Source organism: Seriola dumerili, unplaced genomic scaffold, assembly GCF_002260705.1.
Source record: "Seriola dumerili isolate Sdu_G_001 unplaced genomic scaffold, Sdu_1.0 BDQW01000074.1, whole genome shotgun sequence".
NCBI lineage: Eukaryota > Metazoa > Chordata > Actinopteri > Carangiformes > Carangidae > Seriola > Seriola dumerili.
The window spans coordinates 271,273-291,222 of NW_019174329.1; the positions used below are offsets into that span (position 1 = coordinate 271,273).

At 43.1% G+C, this 19,950-nt stretch overlaps 1 protein-coding gene across 1 annotated transcript in view; it reads right to left on the reverse strand.

Moving 5' to 3' along the window:
* Window positions 1–19,950, reverse strand: part of LOC111220813 (collagen alpha-1(V) chain-like) — a 73,486-nt gene that overhangs the window by 11,869 nt on the left and 41,667 nt on the right. The window contains exons 13-48 of the mRNA XM_022744043.1: window positions 18,240–18,332; window positions 17,739–17,795; window positions 17,520–17,573; window positions 17,213–17,266; window positions 16,960–17,013; window positions 16,768–16,821; window positions 16,564–16,617; window positions 16,034–16,078; window positions 15,251–15,304; window positions 14,854–14,898; window positions 13,960–14,013; window positions 13,828–13,872; window positions 12,483–12,536; window positions 11,370–11,414; window positions 11,085–11,138; window positions 10,158–10,202; window positions 9,671–9,724; window positions 7,873–7,980; window positions 6,634–6,687; window positions 6,164–6,217; window positions 5,339–5,383; window positions 5,095–5,148; window positions 4,962–5,006; window positions 4,792–4,845; window positions 4,624–4,677; window positions 4,475–4,528; window positions 3,883–3,990; window positions 3,698–3,787; window positions 3,128–3,181; window positions 2,733–2,840; window positions 2,531–2,638; window positions 1,328–1,381; window positions 1,130–1,183; window positions 910–1,017; window positions 763–816; window positions 543–650 (exon numbers count right to left, since the gene is read on the reverse strand). Coding sequence (XP_022599764.1) covers window positions 543–650; window positions 763–816; window positions 910–1,017; window positions 1,130–1,183; window positions 1,328–1,381; window positions 2,531–2,638; window positions 2,733–2,840; window positions 3,128–3,181; window positions 3,698–3,787; window positions 3,883–3,990; window positions 4,475–4,528; window positions 4,624–4,677; window positions 4,792–4,845; window positions 4,962–5,006; window positions 5,095–5,148; window positions 5,339–5,383; window positions 6,164–6,217; window positions 6,634–6,687; window positions 7,873–7,980; window positions 9,671–9,724; window positions 10,158–10,202; window positions 11,085–11,138; window positions 11,370–11,414; window positions 12,483–12,536; window positions 13,828–13,872; window positions 13,960–14,013; window positions 14,854–14,898; window positions 15,251–15,304; window positions 16,034–16,078; window positions 16,564–16,617; window positions 16,768–16,821; window positions 16,960–17,013; window positions 17,213–17,266; window positions 17,520–17,573; window positions 17,739–17,795; window positions 18,240–18,332 — 2,283 coding nt within the window. The remainder of the gene's footprint in view (window positions 1–542; window positions 651–762; window positions 817–909; window positions 1,018–1,129; window positions 1,184–1,327; window positions 1,382–2,530; window positions 2,639–2,732; window positions 2,841–3,127; window positions 3,182–3,697; window positions 3,788–3,882; window positions 3,991–4,474; window positions 4,529–4,623; window positions 4,678–4,791; window positions 4,846–4,961; window positions 5,007–5,094; window positions 5,149–5,338; window positions 5,384–6,163; window positions 6,218–6,633; window positions 6,688–7,872; window positions 7,981–9,670; window positions 9,725–10,157; window positions 10,203–11,084; window positions 11,139–11,369; window positions 11,415–12,482; window positions 12,537–13,827; window positions 13,873–13,959; window positions 14,014–14,853; window positions 14,899–15,250; window positions 15,305–16,033; window positions 16,079–16,563; window positions 16,618–16,767; window positions 16,822–16,959; window positions 17,014–17,212; window positions 17,267–17,519; window positions 17,574–17,738; window positions 17,796–18,239; window positions 18,333–19,950) is intronic.

Consider the following 19,950-nt stretch of genomic DNA (forward strand, 5'->3'; position numbering starts at 1 on the left):
AAAAAAAATGTATATCATGTGATCATCTTATTAACAGTGCTCTGCCAGTACAGTGCAATAGTACCATCTGATTGGTTGGGTGACAGGTGCTTAAGGCTGTACACCCTTGTCACATGAAATAAAAATACAGCAGCAGGACCAGGGTGGCAGTAAAAACACAAAAACCATCAGGTATGGGTTTTTGTGTTTTTACTGCCACCCTGGTCCCTCAGGCTGACAGCAGTGGATTAAAGATCCTCTCTTTTTGTCACTCTTTGGGACAATGAAATTCTTTAATCAGACCGTGGCCTGCTAATGAACGGAGGTGGGTAGACGGCCCGGGAGAAGAGAGGCAAAGAGGAAGGCAATTTCTGGAAATGATTACAGACTCATTTCCTTGTTTATCCTGCCTTTGAAAAGAGAAAGAGAGACCCCCTGCCCTCTACCCCCATAGGTCCTCCACTTATTGTGTCACAACCGCTAACCCCCCCATCCCCCTCCCCCTCCTTGCAAAGCAGGTGACAGACAGAAGGGATTAAATCTGAAACAGGAGAGAGGGTTACCTTTTCTCCAACGGCGCCAGGGTTTCCAATACCACCGGGAGGTCCCTGAGGGCCATCGGCTCCTGGGGGTCCTGAGGGGCCTCTAGGACCAGGGGGACCAGGTGGACCCTACAGGGAGGATAAGAAATGTAATGTAGAACTACATTTCACCTACATCCTGCTTGTAATGTATTGAATAGTAAGCCAATCAGAATGAGTATCAAATTATAATAATTCTTACCATTTGACCAACGTCTCCGGTTTCACCTTTCTCACCAGGTGGACCAGGCAAGCCCTGAGGAAAGCAGGAAGGATTTAATCATATTGTCTCACTGTTTCTCAATGATAACATTTGACCACAGTTTGTGTTCTTCATTACAGTCCGCACCTGCAGCCCAACTGGGCCTGGAGGTCCAGGGAATCCTCTTGATCCTTCATCTCCCTTCTGGCCGAACAGACCCTGCTGACCTCTGGGACCGGGCTCACCATCTGCACCCTGCACACAGCAACAGATAAAGGGAAGGAGGGGGGGAGGTCACATACACTGTATAGATACAGTAAATGAGGTGCTAAATGATCTGACGACACAACCCAAGCTGGATACGTACAGCAGGACCAGGTGCTCCAACGGGTCCTTGAGGGCCAGTAGGACCGGGTGGACCCTGCAGAGGAGAAGGAAACGCATCAAAATGACGGTCACAATTCAAAAGCAATGTATTTAAGAAGAAAATTGTAGGATGAATGATGAATAATAATAATAATAATAATAATAATTTCTATGATGCTGTAAATAAACAGTAACTTACATGTTCTCCTTTGTCACCCTTGCTTCCTTTCTGGCCTGGCTCTCCCAGCTCTCCCTGAGGAAGGAAAAGACCACAGTGTGAAATCAAGACAGAAAAATCTCTCAGTTCAAACTAACGCACGAGTGAGAGGGAGATGAAATATGACAAAGGATTTTGTTAAATTATAATCAAACGATCAAAGATGACACGTCAAAGCACATTAAAACTTACACTCATCTATATACTGCCATTCTTAGAGTCTGTCTGTGTATTTTTCGATTACATCACTCCTTTTTCTAACAAGTGGCGACAAATATAGCTCACATCTGAGAGGGGGGGGGGGGCTTATGATGATGGTTGAGCCACTGGTGCTACTAGCAGCCAAAACAGAATAGATAATTAGTCCCATCTCAACCTGTTTGCACCACAATTCCCAGAATGACGAACCTTGCACTATTATTTCAAAGCCTCCACATGCTGTGGGTGTTTGCAGAAATGCTGCTAATAACTAGCAAAGCCAAAGGCATTTACTTTTGGGTTTGAGTCAGACAATGCTCTTTGTGAGGCAGCATTAGTCTCTTAAATAAAGGCCTTGGAGTTGTCCATTCCCCTGTGGAATGGGACTAATAATGAGAAAGTGTCTGAATGTGTGTAAACATTAGCTTGCGAGATTCTTTTTATCTACATGGCAAATACCCTCTGTATTTGTCTGTGTCCGTCTACACCGCGGGGACCATTGTGAGGCCAGTTAAGAACTGAGGCATTCTTCAAAGGATAAGAGATTATCCTCTGAGTATCTCCATAGCTGATCTTCCTGCAAATGTTTTCAGAGGGGATGAGGAGATATTCTTGCTTCTGAATACCAAAGGGTCACTTTCACACATTCTGTCACTGCCACAAAATTTCCTCCCTCTCCCTCTGTCTGTTTGTACAGGAGGGTACAAAGCGGAGACGAGGCAGGTTTGCGTTTTAAAAGATCTGGTAATCGATGCAAACTCTGTCAGACAAATTCCCCTTTGAGCGTTTGAGGTCGCGGGGAAAGAGACAAGAGGATAACCGGCTTAGATCTCAGCTGTGAAGTTGAGTGTCTTTGGAAGATGGTAACTGTGTATTATACAGTCGTGTGGAAGCGAGTGTGTGCATGATGCAGAGTGCCAAAACAATGAAAGCTTAAATCAGCTTTACTGAATCTCTTTACCTGAACAAGAAAACAAACAAACTCACCTTGTCTCCATCCTCTCCAGGGGGTCCAGGAGGTCCTCCGGGTCCTGGCAGACCCACAGGTCCCTGAATACCATCTCTTCCAGCTGGGCCTTGAGGTCCTTTCTCTCCCTGTTGTCATAGTATATAAACATGTTGTCAGCCATGCTAAATTCAGCTATTTGTCTGTATGTCACAGCAACCTCTATTAATGTGATGTTCTTACCGGTCCGCCTTTCTCTCCAGCAGGGCCTGGAGGTCCCTGGGGGCCAGGACGTCCAGGAAGACCTGTAGGTCCGGCTGGGCCAGCAGGACCACGCTCGCCGGGAGAACCCTACAGTACCACCATGAAGCAGTATTATCAATTATCAGAGGATAAAATCTCAAAGTTTTAACAGTGAAACACTGAAACAAAGTCATAATGTCAGACACATCCACCAAATAGGTCAGACCTCTCTTATGTAAGTAGCAAACTGCATATCATTATGTTGTGTAAGAGCCCCGAACAAATGAGGGTGGGAACTTTGCTATGGAGACAATTCCCACAGATGGAGACATAATGTGGAAGGTGAGAGAATGAGAGTGACAAAGTGAGGATGTGATGCAGTAAATTGTACTCACAGCAGGGCCAGGAGGACCGTGAGGACCTTCATTCCCTTTCAGGCCGTGAGCCCCCTGCGGAACAAAATAAGATGACGGCTTCAGAAAACAAACATCTGTTGGGGGAAGAACACATCCTGTCTTACACTGGACTCCCTATCTTCAAAACAAGCTCAGTGTGAGATGGGAAAACCGCCTATAGTCCCCAAAGTGGAGGCTGAGAGCAGTGATCTAGCGAAACTGTTGCAAACATCCGTTACATTGCAAAGGAACAGGTGTATCGCATAATTTCTGCAACCATAAAGTTAAATGAAAAGCTGTTTTGCCAACAAATAAGGGCGGATTGCATAACAACCAGGACATGACTTTGTCAAGCGAGAGAAAAAAAATAAAATAAAATAAACACCCTAGAGCACACTGTTCCTTTACTGAAGCCCACACAGGGATCTGATATCATGTCTGAATCTTGAGGTTCACCACAGTCTTACAGAGATTTAACAGTCCAGAACTATTATGCAATAACCACGCTGTGAAAGATATTAAATCTGAGAGGAGCTATTGTACTCAATTGGAGCAGAAGGCAACACTCACCACAGGGCCAGGAAGACCTCTCTCTCCAGGGAAACCTCTTGGCCCAGGAGGGCCATCCTTACCTGCTGGGCCAGCAGGGCCGGGGTCACCCTGCAGGTCAGAGCACAAAGGAAGCAAATGTTAGAAGTGCTAATACAGATATGTATTATACTGATAGGGTGCGGAAATAGAGCTTCGGACGTCACCTTGGCTCCTTCTTTGCCTGCAGCTCCAGGTAGACCCTGCTCACCAGGTGGGCCTGGGGGTCCAGGGTGACCCCGATCTCCCATTGGTCCGGTCTCACCTGTTGGTCCCTATAATTGGGGGAAAAACAAACAAAACAAAACAAAACAAATCAAAACATAAATAAAACCATGGATACTACAGCATGACACCCAGAAGCAGAGGAGGTGTGAAGAAGAGGACGGCAGAAGGAACACTGTGAGCAGAATCAGCAATTTAAATACACAAAAGATGTTACAATTTCTCCAGCTATTACAAAACATGGCGTGGAGAAGCGGAACATTTGCTGTGTGGGCGGTCTACTAGTCATTAAGGCCACATACAGCTCCATTATCATCAATGTTCTCAGCTGGCATTAGCAGAGCGGCTGCGAGGGGAAGTCTGTTAAACGTTTATGCATAATGGATGAAGAGCCCACTGCTAACATGAAAGAGTATAAACAACACTTAAGTCACGGCTCGTGAGATATATAGGTACGAGGTTTGTCTTTGGCAGATAAACAAAACTGATAGTACATGTAAGGGAGGAAGAAGATGGTCAGTGACTGTGACTCACCTGAGGTCCAACCACACCTGGGGGACCAGGGGGGCCGGTCTTGCCTTGGAATCCCTGATTATTACAGAAGAAGAACAAAACAGAATTATCAACATGTGATTTTGGTGGAAGACAGATGAAGAGCTGAATAATCAGAGCACTTTACTCACAGTCTCTCCTCTCTGTCCAGGATGTCCAGGCAGTCCGTCTTTCCCTGCGGGTCCCTGATAAATACACAATGAGTTTCCATTAATATACAATACAAAACAAAGAGAGCGACAAAAGTTATGATGGGTTCATACAGAGAGCTGTGTGTGGTGTAATGAGTTTGGACTTACAGGAGGACCCTTTGGTCCTGGGAAACCTGTTGGTCCCTGAGGGCCTGGCAGACCCTGAAACAAACAACAAAAGACTTCTGGTTAATGATGTGTTGTCTCTCTTATGGAAACCGATACGATGCTGTTAGGCTGAAATGAACCGACGACCGCTGATGTGCGATGGTACGTACCCTCTCACCGGGAGGTCCTGGTGGGCCGTCATTTCCTGAGTTACCCTGAAGAGACATAAGGAGGGATTAAATGGTGGACTTGGAAACAACATATGCGCAAAATAGGAAATAAAAATAACAGTAATTTACATACCTTTGGTCCAGCTTTTCCGGTTGGTCCTCTTGGCCCTCGCTCTCCTCGAGGCCCCTTGAGAAAAGACGACGTGATTAAAATAATAGAAAGGATCCTGAGAGTTATTTGTGACCTGAAAATGTTGGGCTTAATAACTGTCTCATTTTGGATTCCCCTCAAGCATGCCCAGGTTGAATCTCCACTTCCACTCAGGTGCCAAGATTGCCATCTGTATATAAGCATGAGTCTGCTGAGTAAGACTAACCGTTGGTCCTCTCTGTCCGCGTGGGCCAGGCTTTCCTGCTGTTCCCTGTGGACACGAGGAACACACACAATGATCAAAGGAGTGGCACTCGCATCATTAAGAGGCTGCATCCTCTGGAAGGAGGAATCTAATGCCAGCAGACAGTCACATTTGCAAGCAGATTTCAGCAGAATTGGGCCCTTTAGTAGCTCAGAGATCATCTTTTAACATTAATTAGGAATTACCTGCTACAAAATTACCATCAGTATTTATCAGCACTTACATTACATCCATTACTAGCTCAGAAAATGACATTTTAATAAACAATAATGCACAATATAATGACTTTAAAGAAATATTGCAATTACAGCGCCTGCATACATTTTTAATGAGAGAAACAATTACATCTTTAGTGTAGCCTTTAAGTTTCAAACAAGTGCTGTGAAACTATGTTAATGGCACTATTATCCCTTTCTGTCTGCCGGCTCAGTCTCATAAACTTCACAAATGTTTTGTGAAGATGAAAATCTTTGTGTGCCTTGCTCCACTCTTGGTGACAAACCATTAGTCTTGCAGGCGAGCTAATGGCCCATCCCTTAAACAAAGAAAATGAAACATTGCACAAGTATCACAAAGTGATAAACAATGCTTTTGGTGGTTTGGAATGAGTTGGGTAAGTGGTAATCAAGAAGGGAATAGAATTGTCTTTCTGTTCTTTAGATTAGAGCCATGCAACCTCCTGTAGGTTGATAAATCTGGAGCCTGGACGGGAGCCTGTCTCCAGCGCTCGTATTGATCCTGCCTTTGTAGGAATGAGGAGATTAATAAGAAGTCTATCTGACATACCCGAGTTCCTTTCTCTCCATTGGCGCCAGGGAAACCTTGGAAACCCTGAGATCCCTGTGTGCGAGAACGACAGTAATTAATCATTTGAGAGAGAAAACTTAAATATTACATCCTTTGTTTATCCCCTGAGATATCCCCCGTTTATTAAATGCAACAGGACACTGGGTGCACTGTAAATAACAGCAGTGTTTTATTGTTGCCAAAAGGCATATTTAAATCCCCAGCTCTTTGATCAGGGAGCTTCAAGCATGTCCAGTTGTCAGACTGTGGCTGTGGATAAAGGATGAACTATCAAAGGTTCAGCAAAGCTGCCTTCACATGCACATGTGCACATTTTTCATTCTCTTTCAAATGTGCAGAGAAACATGAGTGCAGGGACATATTGGCCAAATTGTGTCCCTTTTCAAGTTACTCTATACTGAAAGCCCTGACTTAGTGACAATATTGTTTAGCAATACGTGCGCAATTACCTTTGGTCCTTGTCTTCCTGGGTATCCTGGCAGTCCGGGAACTCCGAGTTTACCCTGTGAATGAGAAAAGCCAAATGTGTTTTTAGATGTACTTCAAAGGCCGCTCCAGTGATTGATAATTGCACTTTCAAATTCAAATTTGTCAGACTCATTAGATACATGTTGAAAAACACACAATGGTCAAAATCGATTCAGCAACGGCAGATATCCTGGATCCTACAGTTCCCATAATGCAAGCCGACAGCTACTTTCAAAACTGCAAAACTCCAGTGTGTAACACAAATCAGTTATTTTTCAAACTTTACAAAGCTCGCTCCAGATCCACAGATCTTCACAGGCCGAGTAGTGCTCTGATGAGTGAACTGAACCTCGTGTGTAAAATCTCTATTTTGTTCTTTTTGGGGGTCAGTGCCCACGTTATGTAATTCCATATTGCACAATGCTTTTGATGAATGTATTAAATATATAAGACACTTAGTACTAATGTGAATTTAATGGGTTATCAGTAATGAAATCTCCAAATTATCAGTAGAATTCTATTTTTATAGAAGATAGATTCTTTACAAAGCTGATCTCCTAATGAGTATCCTGCAAACCTAAACGCACGACAAGCAGACTGCATCCGACACACTTTATACTACATCTGTAAGGCTGTGAATGTAAATACTTACTCCAATGGTAAAAACTACATGTTGTCTGTTGTGCAGTCTCTGATTATGAATTGAAAATGACTCAGCTGTTACCTCATGTGTGATCCAGATGCAGACCAGACTCCACATCTATAACGCTGCCGTAAAGCAAATATATGTACAACTCAAGATTCAGAGCAATCTGTGCGAGCCAACTTGTAACCTTCAGTGAAAGATCACAGAGAGGCTGCTTTACCTCGAAGAATAAATTCTGTTTTTTTTAAAGTGTTGTCAGCAACAGCTTAGCCAGAGTTCAATTTCACAATAATAGAATGTTAAGGACTGAATCCATTTTCTGCTCCCAGTTGATTCAAGAGCAGCAGCAGTGAAAAATCGGCTGCTGTTCAGAGCAGACCGATCGGAAAAACAATTTTCCTTGTTAAGCCCTGCTGAGCCATCATCCAAGATCAAACATGACTGATGATACAAAATAACAACTTGGGTTTTTATCCTGTTTTATCAGTCTGCGTAAAATGTAGGCATAGAGTATCTGTGGGATATCAGCGCGCCTTAGTTGTAGGAGCCGAACAGGAAAAATCACGGAGCTTACCTTCTCACCACTTGGGCCAAGAGGACCAGCATCTCCTGGGAGGCCTGAGCGACCCTTTGGCCCCTCTGGACCGTCTTCTCCTCTGGGTCCTGCAGGTCCGAGCTCTCCCTGGAAAACGCAAGAAGCAGAAGCCATAAATATCACATCCTTTCTACTTTGACACAATACACTGGACCCACTGTTATCATTAGGGCTGAACACATACTTGTACCTGAATATCATACATGGACTTATCTTTAATCATTGTCCCTTAAAGTACAATTTTTACAACCATGCTGAGAAATAACAAGTTTAATAAAATAGATTTTGGGGTCAGCATTGTCCTTCTTCTCTGGCTTTTGTTGGTGCGTTGCTATATGAAACACAACATTACACATTCACGTTGCTGCGCTCTACAGTTGGCAAGAATGTGTGTTGTGTTTAACACGCGTTCATGCACGTCCTGGTGCGGCGCCACTAGTGGTCAGAGTCTGCAGGGGAATTAAAGGTCTCAAAAACCTAGTGGTCAGTTTCTCACAGTGAGTGATGGTGTCCTGCACAAACACACAGTTTTCTGCAGTTGTTTTTTTTTTTGTCTCATGAGAGGTTTATATACGGGGTATTGTCATGTCTTCACTGAACATAAAAAAAAAGAAATGATTCACACTGTATTAGATAATTCCATATTCTTCGGGTCACATGAGGAACAAGATAATTCAGGTCACCCTTTTCAAACTGCTGTTTGTGTAAAGTTGCTTAAGCAATCAAGGGAGGCTATTTTCCCTTGCTGCCTGTCCCTCAAAGCAGTTAGCGATCCTATTATGGCTTCTCTCTGTAAGTGTGTTCTCCTTCAAGCAGGACACACACTAAATGATAGAGTACAAACTCGCTCTGACAACCGGTCGCTGCAGCGGCGTGTGAAAGGTATCTAGTTAAAGGCTTGTGCGGAGCTGCACGAGCGAGCGCAAGTGCGCGCGCCCACACTCCAGTACACATAAAACGGCATCAAGCAAACTGTACTTGACTCACACTCGCAGGCTCATCAAAGAGAACACTTTAAATTGAGCACTCACACACGCGCGCTTTTCATAGGCATGCTTAAAAATTAGTCATTTAGATTCTAGCCCATGTGTGTCTCCTCCAGAGCAGTGGGCCTCCTCAAATCTTTGCTTTCATCTGGATCTGCTACATCTCCAGAGGAAAAGAGGCTGGAGCCCCCTGTCCCTCTCATGGGTTTGAAGGGGTTTAAAGTGCCATTGATTTCTCCTTCCTTTCTGCACTCGGCTATACAGAGCCGGGTCAGGGATTGGGAGTTTGATGTTTGAAGTAAGAAACCGGTGCTAAGTTATGTTTCTCACTGTAAAAAGGTGTTTCTTCTTTGACTTGACAGTGTAAATCCCTGACGCAGTTTAGAAAAGGATGCTGGTGCTGGGTAAACCTGTCAAACTCATGAAGTTGCTGAGGTTTGGACTGACTGGAGAGCGGCAGAGGGGATAGAAAAAAGGAATTGGAAACCGCTCACGTAAACACATTCGCACGCGCGCACACTAACAGCTGGCAATTGGAACAACACCTTATGTTTGCTCATTACCCACAATCCCACAGTAGTCACGGAGGCATGGGCCATAAGGGGCTAACGTGAGAGACGTGGTTGATGCTTTGACTTAGTTCGCGTAAAGGTCACCCCCAACAAAACTTAACCCCCGATAACAGTTCAGAAGTTACAGCTGTTTCATTATAATATAATTCATCTGATGAGCTTCTGTCAAGACGTGATGGACACATCCGGTTGAGTAAAGTGTAAACAAAGAAGCCTTACCCTGTCGCCCTTGATACCCATATCTCCCTTGAAGCCGGGGAAACCATCTTCACCCTAGCAAGAGAATAAAGAGGTGAGGATGTAATGAAGGAGAAAGAATTGGATAATACAGATGGTGAAACCATTTGTGTTGTATTCGTACGCAGACACACACACACACACACACACACACACACACACACACACACACACACACACACACACACACACACACAGATATGAAGTCTTGGCAGGATCTCTTGTTGCCATAGAAACTCTTGATTGTGTTTCTTTTTTTTCTTCTTCTGTAGCAGCAAAATTCAGATGAGTTTCACCAGAGTTTTCATTGAGAATATCATTAGCATGAAACATTTCACGCAAGACCTCCACCGCTCTCATCATCATCACCGTTAATGTTCGGTATAATTCATACAAATAATCCAATTTCTCAACTTCAAAGTCTCGTCTCTTCCACACAGTCACAGCCAGCTGAGCTGAGCTCTCTTACCTTTTCACCCTTGTTTCCTTTAAGGCCGCGCACACCGTCGGCTCCCTGTGATGCAAGAACAGACAGAAGTTACAGGGTGCGCAAAGGAGGGGGGCAGAGGGGGGGGGTTTGAATTATATGGATGAAGTCCCACTGTGACGGGAGGATATTCACCACCAGTGTGATGGCAGAAGCTTTTTTCTAAAATCAGTCACAAAAGTTATTCGATGTAGCCGATTGTCATTACTTTTTCCACAACGTGTCAAGCGAGTGTGTTATGAAGGACACGCCCTGTGATTTAGGAGTTTTACCTGCATTTTAGCCACTGAAATCCTCACAACTTCCCTTCCTGACCAGTCTGATCATCTTCCCTCAGACTTCAGCCTTGTTACTGGGGGTCTGTTAGCTAGAAGTCAAGCCACTGGTGTGATCCCCTCTCTCAGTGGAAGCTTTAATGTTTGGATCAGTCTCACCACCTTGCCAAGGATTTATTTGATGGAGTTTCTTACGTCACGTTTTACCAGCTACTAATGATTCCAAACAAGAGAAGGGCGGCGCGCCTCGAGTTGTCTTCAGCCCCTGTGACTAACCTCAGCACCGTATGGGAGCTAAAGGATGTAAGATCTGAAAAGTTGTCTCTCTCGTCTTTATCTTTGCATCATTAAGATAGTTTTTATGTCTTTGGTTCAATGGTCCACAACAATCAACACGGTTCTTCTTTGAAGGAAAATTTAATTTGCTAACTTTTTTTTATTTTTTTATTTTTTTACAAAATCAGACTTGCTTGGTTGGACAAACCTTGGGAATAATAATATAACTTTTGTTTTTTTTAGAAGAAGAACTTTTAATAAGATAGTGAGAAACTATTAGCCTATAACAGCTGTTAATTGCAAAGCACCAAGAGATAATAATACACATGAATTTTTTAGTGGATGATGATCAACTCACCTTCACGCCTCGGGGCCCAGGATAACCGATGGGTCCTTGAGGGCCAGCGGGGCCCTGGAGCGAGAGATGTTTGGTAAGAGCTCGTAACACACACACAATTACAGTACACACATGCACCCACAATGTGAGTGTTATCTAAAGTACATTAATGCAAAATGTTTTATGCATATTTGTCTGAACTAGGACAAAGGGAGGAAACAGAAAAACTTAGAAAAGCATTAAAAAATTAAGAAAAGAAGAATTGCAAGCTCCAAAAGTGAGAGAAACAGAAAAAAATAAACTTACCATGTGTCCTTTCTCTCCCGGAGGCCCCTCCTTTCCAGGGTGACCCTGTGAATTATTAAGAGAAATATTATTGCATCTCATTTCAGGATAATTACCACCATAAATACTACAACGCCCCCAATAACTGAGGGATTAGGTTGTAAAACTACTGCAGGACGTATCAAACTGGAAAATTGGAAACAGAACCTTTAGAGTTCAATCTCATTTAGGATTTTATCCTTAATGCACAGTATTATAGAGGCACTACCGGCCATTACTGGGCTCTAAAAGTCAAGATTGCCATTTTGAGACTTAAGACATTGTACACATTTTCTACTTGCATGTGCACACACACTTGCAGAAGAAACACTGATTTAATACAGACATGGGTGTCCAGTGTGTGTGTGTGTGTGTGTGTGTGTGTGTGTGTTTGTGTGTGTGTGTGTGTGTATGTGTGTGTGTGTGTGTGTGGGGGGGGGAATTGGAAGGAAATTGATTGCATTCTCATGAGACAAAGGAGCTCTGCAAAGCCTCTGATGGGTTTTTAGTGATGTGAGAGAGGAAGGAGAAGGAATCAGACACTAGAGAGGACAGAAATGAGGGGCAGGGAGGGAGCATTGAGACTGAGAAAGAAAATATTGCAGCTGATGGAAGATGCATCCTCCATCTCTCTTTCCAGTCTTTCACCAAATCCCACTTTTTTTTTTACACCTTCTCCTTGTGTCCTTTCCTTTCAGTACAGTTATTCATATTTCACCGCCTCCCTTGTGTCTCTCTCTCTCTCTCTCTCTTAGGTGCCACCTGCACATCTGACACAGCTGCCATTAGCACAGGTGTCTTCTGTGCTGTCTGTGCAGAGATGGGAAAGAGGGTGTTTGCATGTATATATGTGTGTGTGTGGGCGGGTCGCTCCACTGTTACACAGCTGTGCTAATGTGTTGTATCATTCATATGTTTCAGCCAAATAATTATCTCAGCGTTTTCAAAACATTAAAATTTGATGTGCTGCTTTGAAAGAAACCTTCTTTCTCACAGTTTTGCCAATTATAAACAGTTTTTGAAAGACAGAGAGGGAGAAGGAGAGAAGCTGGTTCACTTTCATTCATTTCTTTGGATGTGTGAGTGTTAACTCACCGGTGGACCATCTGCTCCTGGCATTCCTGGCAAGCCTGGCTTTCCAGTAGGTCCCTAGACAGAAGACAAGTGGTTAGGGTAAATAAGACATCACATAGTAACAGGCAACACGAGGCAATCAAAGGTTATAGGGGCCATAAAAGTCTGCAAGAATACAGAGTCTGTAGAAACAACAGTCTACAGCCATGCTAGCAGCTCTGTGAGGCTACACCAAAGCACAGCAGTGCTTGGAACCAAATGCTAACGTCAGCATGCTAACATCCTCACAGTGACAATACTAACATCTAGTTGTTGAGCAGGTATAATGTTTACCACGTTCACCATCTTAGTTTAGTGTGTTAGCATGCCAACATTTTGCTTATTAGCAATACACATAAACTACAGCTCAGGCTAACAGCAACAAGTTGTACAAATTAAAATTTTGACCTGATGATAGCGCTAAATGTTACCTGCCTAGGGACTACGGCTGTAAATGAACATTTAGCTCATTAACATGCACTGTCCCTATCAAATAAATAATCAGATCAACAACATTATTAGAATTCATTCCGAGGGGGACATTGGTGTGTGTGTACTAAGTTTCACAGCTGTTCATCTAATAAGGTTCATCCACTGGGAACCATGAATATTAGCCACTAGCATGGTGAATAAAAATATCAATCCCTACGGGGTGTCACATTTCTTTGTCTAACTTCACTGGCTTCACTAAAACATGCAAATGGCAAAGCAGCTGTCTTTGAATCAAATATTTAGTGATGTACCGACTTTAAGATTGTAAAAACTTTTTATCATTTATATCTATTAAATCATCCAGTATGTCTGTGTTTTAATCAGCGTGGGCTACTGATTACTTCTTTGAACCAACATTTTCAAATAAATGATCTTGCCTCTATTCTCTATTTCACTCTTTTATACTTCATCAAATACCATAGCCTTCTAATATTTCCTTTCAGGAGAAGGATGATACCTACATTATTCGTTCTCAAATTCCAGCTGTTCAATAAGAAACTCAATCCCCGCCACATCAGATGGCAAATGTGATTTAGCTGAAATTGGATTAAAATGCATCAGGATTAAAATCCTGTCTGCACTATTTGATCCTGTGTTGGGATGGGGGGTGGGGTGGGGTGGGGGGGGGTTGCCTTTGCATATCAGTGTGATAAGCATTTGGAACTGAATAAGACAGCAACTTGGCTTTCAGTTCATGCAAATGAATTTCCTGCAGTTTCATAGATTTTTGGGGGTCTGTGTTTATTAACATTTTATTACGCTGGCGGTATTTTTTCCCACTGTGGCGTTGCAGGAATGGCGTGCTTCGTCATTCAGCGATCAGGTGATATCTTACCTTCTCTCCTGGAGGTCCGATGGCCCCCTGGGGCCCTGGAAGTCCCTGTGGAGAGGATACGAAATGCTCAGAACGTTTTCCTTCATGGATGAAGAGAATAATCTAATGTCAGACAACCTGTTCATCACTGACCTGGGCACCTGGGTTGCCTTGCTGTCCGGGAGGTCCTGGCTCTCCTTGAGGTCCCTGGAAAAAACACAAACAGCTAATTTTAGAAATCTCATTATACATATAAAGATTGATGACTTTATTTTCTTGAGTAAAACGTCTCGTGTGGAGGTAGGAGTGATTTGTTTTGTCCGTATGGGACATTAAAAGTGAAATATTGCTCTGAACAGATATAAATTAAAAGCAATCCAACAGCGCATCACTGTATTATTATCGTCTTAGACCTAAAAGGGCCGTCACTTTTGGACAAATAGCACAATATCTTCCTGTGGCTCAAGGGTAGACGGCACACACACACACACACAGACACAAACACATACATAGTACACATTCTCACATCTACTTTCCTAATGAAAGAAACTGCTGAACCACAAACACCTTCCCTCTCAGAAAACTGGCAATCAATTATGTTGCTCCGGTCCAAGAGTCTGGGAAAGCTGTTGTTCTTCCGTCTCTACCTAGTTGGAACATTCCCAACAGAACGGACAAGCTGCTCCAGCCAGGTATTTTCTCATTATGGCCTAGCGCTACCAGAAATTGACCTGGAATGATACAATTGGCGATGGCGGACTGCTCAAATGGATCTAAATACAGCCGGTCTATTCTTCATTATCTGCTAAGTATCCTCTGATTGTACTGGTGTGTGTGTGTGTGTGTGTGTTTGTGTGTGTTTGGGTGTGAGAATAAAAGAGAGAAAGGGATCTGAGAGCAAAATAAACAGAAATAGACAAAATTGTTTCTGCGATCGCCTTGTGTGTTGTGTTCTTCTTCTTCTTCTTCTTCTTTTAGTTTGATCTTGGAAATGAATGGTCTTTGATTCTGTATATAAGCAGCTTAATCAATTCTAGCTTCACTTACAATGTTTCCTTTGGGTCCAGGGTGGCCATCCATTCCAGTCACGCCCTACAGCGGAAGAGATGAGCACAACATTCAGCACGTACACATCACACGTAGCGTACGAGGGGAAATCTGGGGTCTCTACATCCTGCTATAGCAGCTCAAACGAAGCCATTTGATTGATGCACAGTGTCCATGTTAAATTAAATCTGTTGAAACAATATAACATATGCTACTCGTTGTGTATGCTGTCGGAGATATATTGAGTTTTGTATTTCCCTATGGATGCTGTTTGAAGAGTCTTTTGTTCTTGTTGCCTATGAGATGGTGAAAAATTGATTCTGCTCTCAAAACAGTAAATCTAAGGTAACAGCGCTGGATATGAAGAAGAGGTGAGAGGAGGGTACAGGGCACTCACAGGGGGTCCGGGAGGTCCCTGAGGTCCCTTTGGTCCGAGCAAACCTCGTGGCCCCTGTGGAAGAAAGAAGGGAAATTAAACTGAGAGTGATATCACACCTGTGAAGGGACTGATGAATTATTAAACGTGTTCGGCTAAATCAACTTTCAAACTTATACTTCTGGAAGCAACGTGACTTCCTAAATGTCCTTGAGGATATTCTTCAGAGTCACATTTTGAGAGAGAGCTAAAAGCCCCCACCCCCACCCCCACCCCCCTTACTACACATTCATTCCCTACAGCTATGCCTATCAAACAATGCTTTGAATTTCTGTGCTTTGCCTCACAGCTACAGTTACCTAACAAGACGTACTGTCCTGGCAATGTGAATTCAAACCAATGTAGCACACCCTGGTGGACAAAATACATCATAGCAGGAGATATCAAGGTCTTTCTGATGGTTTTTTTTCCTTCCCTGTCTCCCCCCCCCCTTCCCCTCTCCATGGGGAATATCCTGCCTGAGAGAGTGGGAGGCTATTATAACAAGCTTGAAGTGAACTGCCTGCGTTTCTCACCTCCGATGATTCTTTTGTATAGATGAGACTCTAGCAAAGGCCTGATCAACATGTACTTTCTAGCAATATCATGCAAATTCATTTACATGAACAGCGTCTGCAGTTTGCATATATGATATGATATCATCACTAACACACACACGGCATTATGAGAGCAGGCCCTGAGCTCTCAGCCCTATCATACAATCTCTCAGTGCAAGACTGGATGGTAATACACGTGATCACTCACTGGTTCACCAGGAAGTCCCCTGGGTCCGATCTCTCCATCATCTCCCTGGGAAAGAGAGAGAACGGGTCAGAATGTGGAACAGACAGTGAATGATAATGGAGGGAGAAAGTGAAAGGGTGTGTGTGTGTGCATGTGTGTGTGTTACAAGGAGCAAGAGATAATGAGAAGGCACAAAGAAAAAGCAGTGGAAGAGGGGATCAGGTTGCATCAGCTGTTGGTAATGAGGATGGGGAGGGAGATTAGAAGCAGATGAAGGTGTGCTGAGATCAGAAAAATATTAGGGAGAAAAATGAGTGAAAAAGGGGAGATGGGGTAGGAAGGTAGAGGAAGTGAAATTCAGATGCTGACAAAAAACGGAGAGTTTGGTGAAAGGGAGAAGTTCAACTTGGGAGTAATTCCTGTCTTTCTGCAGCAGCAGTAAGAGTCTGGGGAAGAGATACATCAGAGACATGCACACACTTATTCAAACGCAAGCAAAGGGAAATAAATAGAAAACAAAAGGTGTGAATTTTTTTCTTTTCTTGTGTTACCCTCTCTCCATCCTCTCCAGGAGCACCAGGAGGTCCAGACGGGCCAGGTTCACCCTGTAACAACAAACATTTAAATTTAACAGTGGCACACGTCAAAGCAAACACACGCGCACGCACACACACACACACACACACACACACACACAAACACACACACATATCATTACAGAACAACACTTTTTATAGAAAAACAAAACCACTTACTCTGTGTCCTTTTTCACCAGGAAGTCCAGCCAGACCATCGAACCCTCTGTCTCCCTGAAGAGCGGGAGAAAAAGAGCGGTTTGAGTACTTCCCGTCCAGCCTTCAAAAAACTCACATTTGAACTGGTTCCATGAAATATGGTGCATTGGAACTGAAGTGGTAAAGTAGAGACGACTATGATGGACAAGGTACCTTGGGTCCAGATTGTCCTGGCATGCCCCTGGCACCATCGGCTCCAGAACGGCCCTGTTTAAAAAATAAATAAATAAATAAATAAGTTTGAAAACATGCAGCCGAAGTAGAGTGAATATACAGTGACGGCTAGAAAACACCTGGGGTTTTAACTCAACACTCCAAAATGTAAATAAAATATTATCTACAGCACGATTGTCAAAGTATATATTGCATGCTTTGCTGCTGACGGCTCCGTTCGTGTCGCTCTTACCCTTCTGCCAGGTTTTCCAGAAGGTCCAGGGGATCCCAAAGGTCCACGTGGTCCCTGAAAGAAAAACACAGGAGTTTCTGCATTTGTAGTCTCTGAAACCATCCTGGCAATATCAAACTAAAACGAAGAAAGTTGCGTATTACTTTGGGGTTTTTTTTTAAGGACTAATCCAATACTACAATAGCTCAACAATATATACATTAGTTAAGGGTTAACAAGTTTTCAGAAGGGTCTTGCTTAGCTTTAGTTGTTTTTCTTTTTCAGAAATGGATTTTAAAACAAAACTTGGTATCTTAATATCTTATACCTGAGGTCCTGCCTCTCCAGACTCTCCCTTCAGTCCCGATACACCAGGAGGACCCTGAGAAAGGAAAAAAAAAAGAAGATCTTTCAGCTCAGCTGCAAACTGTTTGTCTATTCATTTCTCTGTACTGTGGACCACAATAACCTCTGATCAAATATTTGACAAAAAAGATTCTATTGATTTTGTGTGTGTGTTTGCCGTGAGGTGATTTGAAATACGCACCAGAGGGCCGGGTCTGCCAGTCAGACCCATTGGACCTGTAGGGCCGCGCATAGCCAGCTGAAGACAAGGACGGAAGAGATTAGCAACAAGATCGTGAACAAGATAAAGACAAGAATATGCAGAAGATAGAACAAAAGCCCTTGTACATTTAGCACATGTACTGATAAATATATTGTGTATTTATGTGTGTGTGCTGTAAGTGAATTTGTGTGCTCCATGAGTGAAAGTGTATATGAATCATGCATGTGAGGAACTCGCAGGGACAATGTGACAGTAATTGAAAATCATTGAAATACATAGAAATACAAAGAATACAAAAACGTGCATGTATTACAAATGGCAGCAAAGATGGCACAAAATAACATTAAACATTAACAAGACCAAAAAAAAAGACATCTTTCAAACATGATAAGCAAGTTTGAAGAATGGAGAAAAAAACATTAGTATATACAGTATAATATTGACTACTGAAGTCTGATGTGTTTAGGTGTGAACTGTTACCCTGGCCTGCTGCATGATTGATTGCATCTGGGCCTCCTGTGCTGATACAGCAGGTCCCTTCTGTCCGGAGTCACCTCCGGCGCTGAATCTGAACTATGGAGGGAATCACAGACTGAGATGAGACTTCGTCCCAGTGAAAAAGTATTCCAGCATAGTTGTGGCACTGGCAAAACACAACAATAAAAACCAGAGAAACATTTGGAATGACTCAAATAATGACATCTCTTGCAGCAAATTAAATATTCAAGTTTAAAAATTCACATCTATTCCAAAGAATATTGTCAGTAATTTTCCTTTAATGCAGCGTTCCCATCTTGAAACTGTGCAACAGATGTTGAACTAAGCGTCAATCTCCAGATGCCAAACCAGCACCATCAAAGGCTGCCTCTGCAGGCCGTGTACTTCGAATTCTACTGGCATCTGGTGGTGGTTCGCAGGCATTGCACCAAAAGGTGAATATCCAGGCTTGTGGTATAATTCAGGTTTGTTTAGCTCAGGCGTCCAGAGTTGGATTACACAGCACACTCTTCAGGAGGTCGACTGCTGGGTGGTTTACAGATGCACAGCAACACACCAGCGAAGCACTGTGCAGAATTTCAACATCACTGAAACACTGATACCAAGAAGCAAAATACAAACAGTTGATTCAGAACATCGAGGCTGAGCCAGATCTACTGCAGCTCACCCACCACGAAGCAAATTTCTCCAGAGCACAAAACTCTACAGCTTTTGATCAGATCCTACAGTTTCTTCTTCTATCTAAATTTCTGCTGAGTTTGATTAAGTATTGGCCCAACCCTTTAGAAATCTTAGTCACAATCAAATATATGCAGCTATTTCTTTTTTTCCTGTCTGCCAATCCCTGGTCTGTCTTTGATTCTTCCCGTCTTCATCTATTTCACGCATTATGTCATTACTCCAACAATGTTCATTTCTTTACTGACATTCCTCTGCATCATCAAACCTTGAACAAAATGTTCTTCCACATCAGATTGTTGAGCAGCAAGGCAGGGAAATGGAAAACAAACTCTGATTGGAGCTACATTATTTTTTAAATAGAGCAGATTAGAAAATAAAGAAAAGATGCATCACTTGGGATGAATGAAAGTGGGCTGTTTAAAAAACACACACACAATGTTAAGATTTGTCATTTAACCCTGTCACGCTGATTCCACAATTTCAACACGACGAGCCAAAAAGTCCTTCGGTGAAATAACAATGCATGTTTCTCATTAGGGCTCGCAGCTCAGGGGTCGGATTTCAAGTCGTGCTCTCTGCCAGTGGATACACCAGAAAGACTCGAGTTCCTGTCCAGACAGAGCTCGCCACATGGCTCACCCAGACAGCTTTTTGTGGACCCCCTGAAACCGCAGCTTTACATCTGTACAACTAATCAGTTCCAACGGCAACAGTGTCACACATCTTCCAAGAACAAGGAAGAGAGATTAAAAAAAAAAAAAAGGTAGACAGCATATGAAGTCGTTGGGACTTGCTGTGTGACTGCTGCAGTCCAATCACTGGATGCAGCTGAAGCTACAGAGAGAAACCACTGCTTTGCTTTGCTTCCCGCCTAAAGCTAGACGACTTCCTGGGAGACAACCTGATAGGTGACATGTTGGCTTCAGAATGTAGAAAACTGTAGGTAAAGACAAGACTGTAATACGCAGGATTTAAAGTCAGGACTCAAAACAGCTGAGAGTGAGCACTGCGG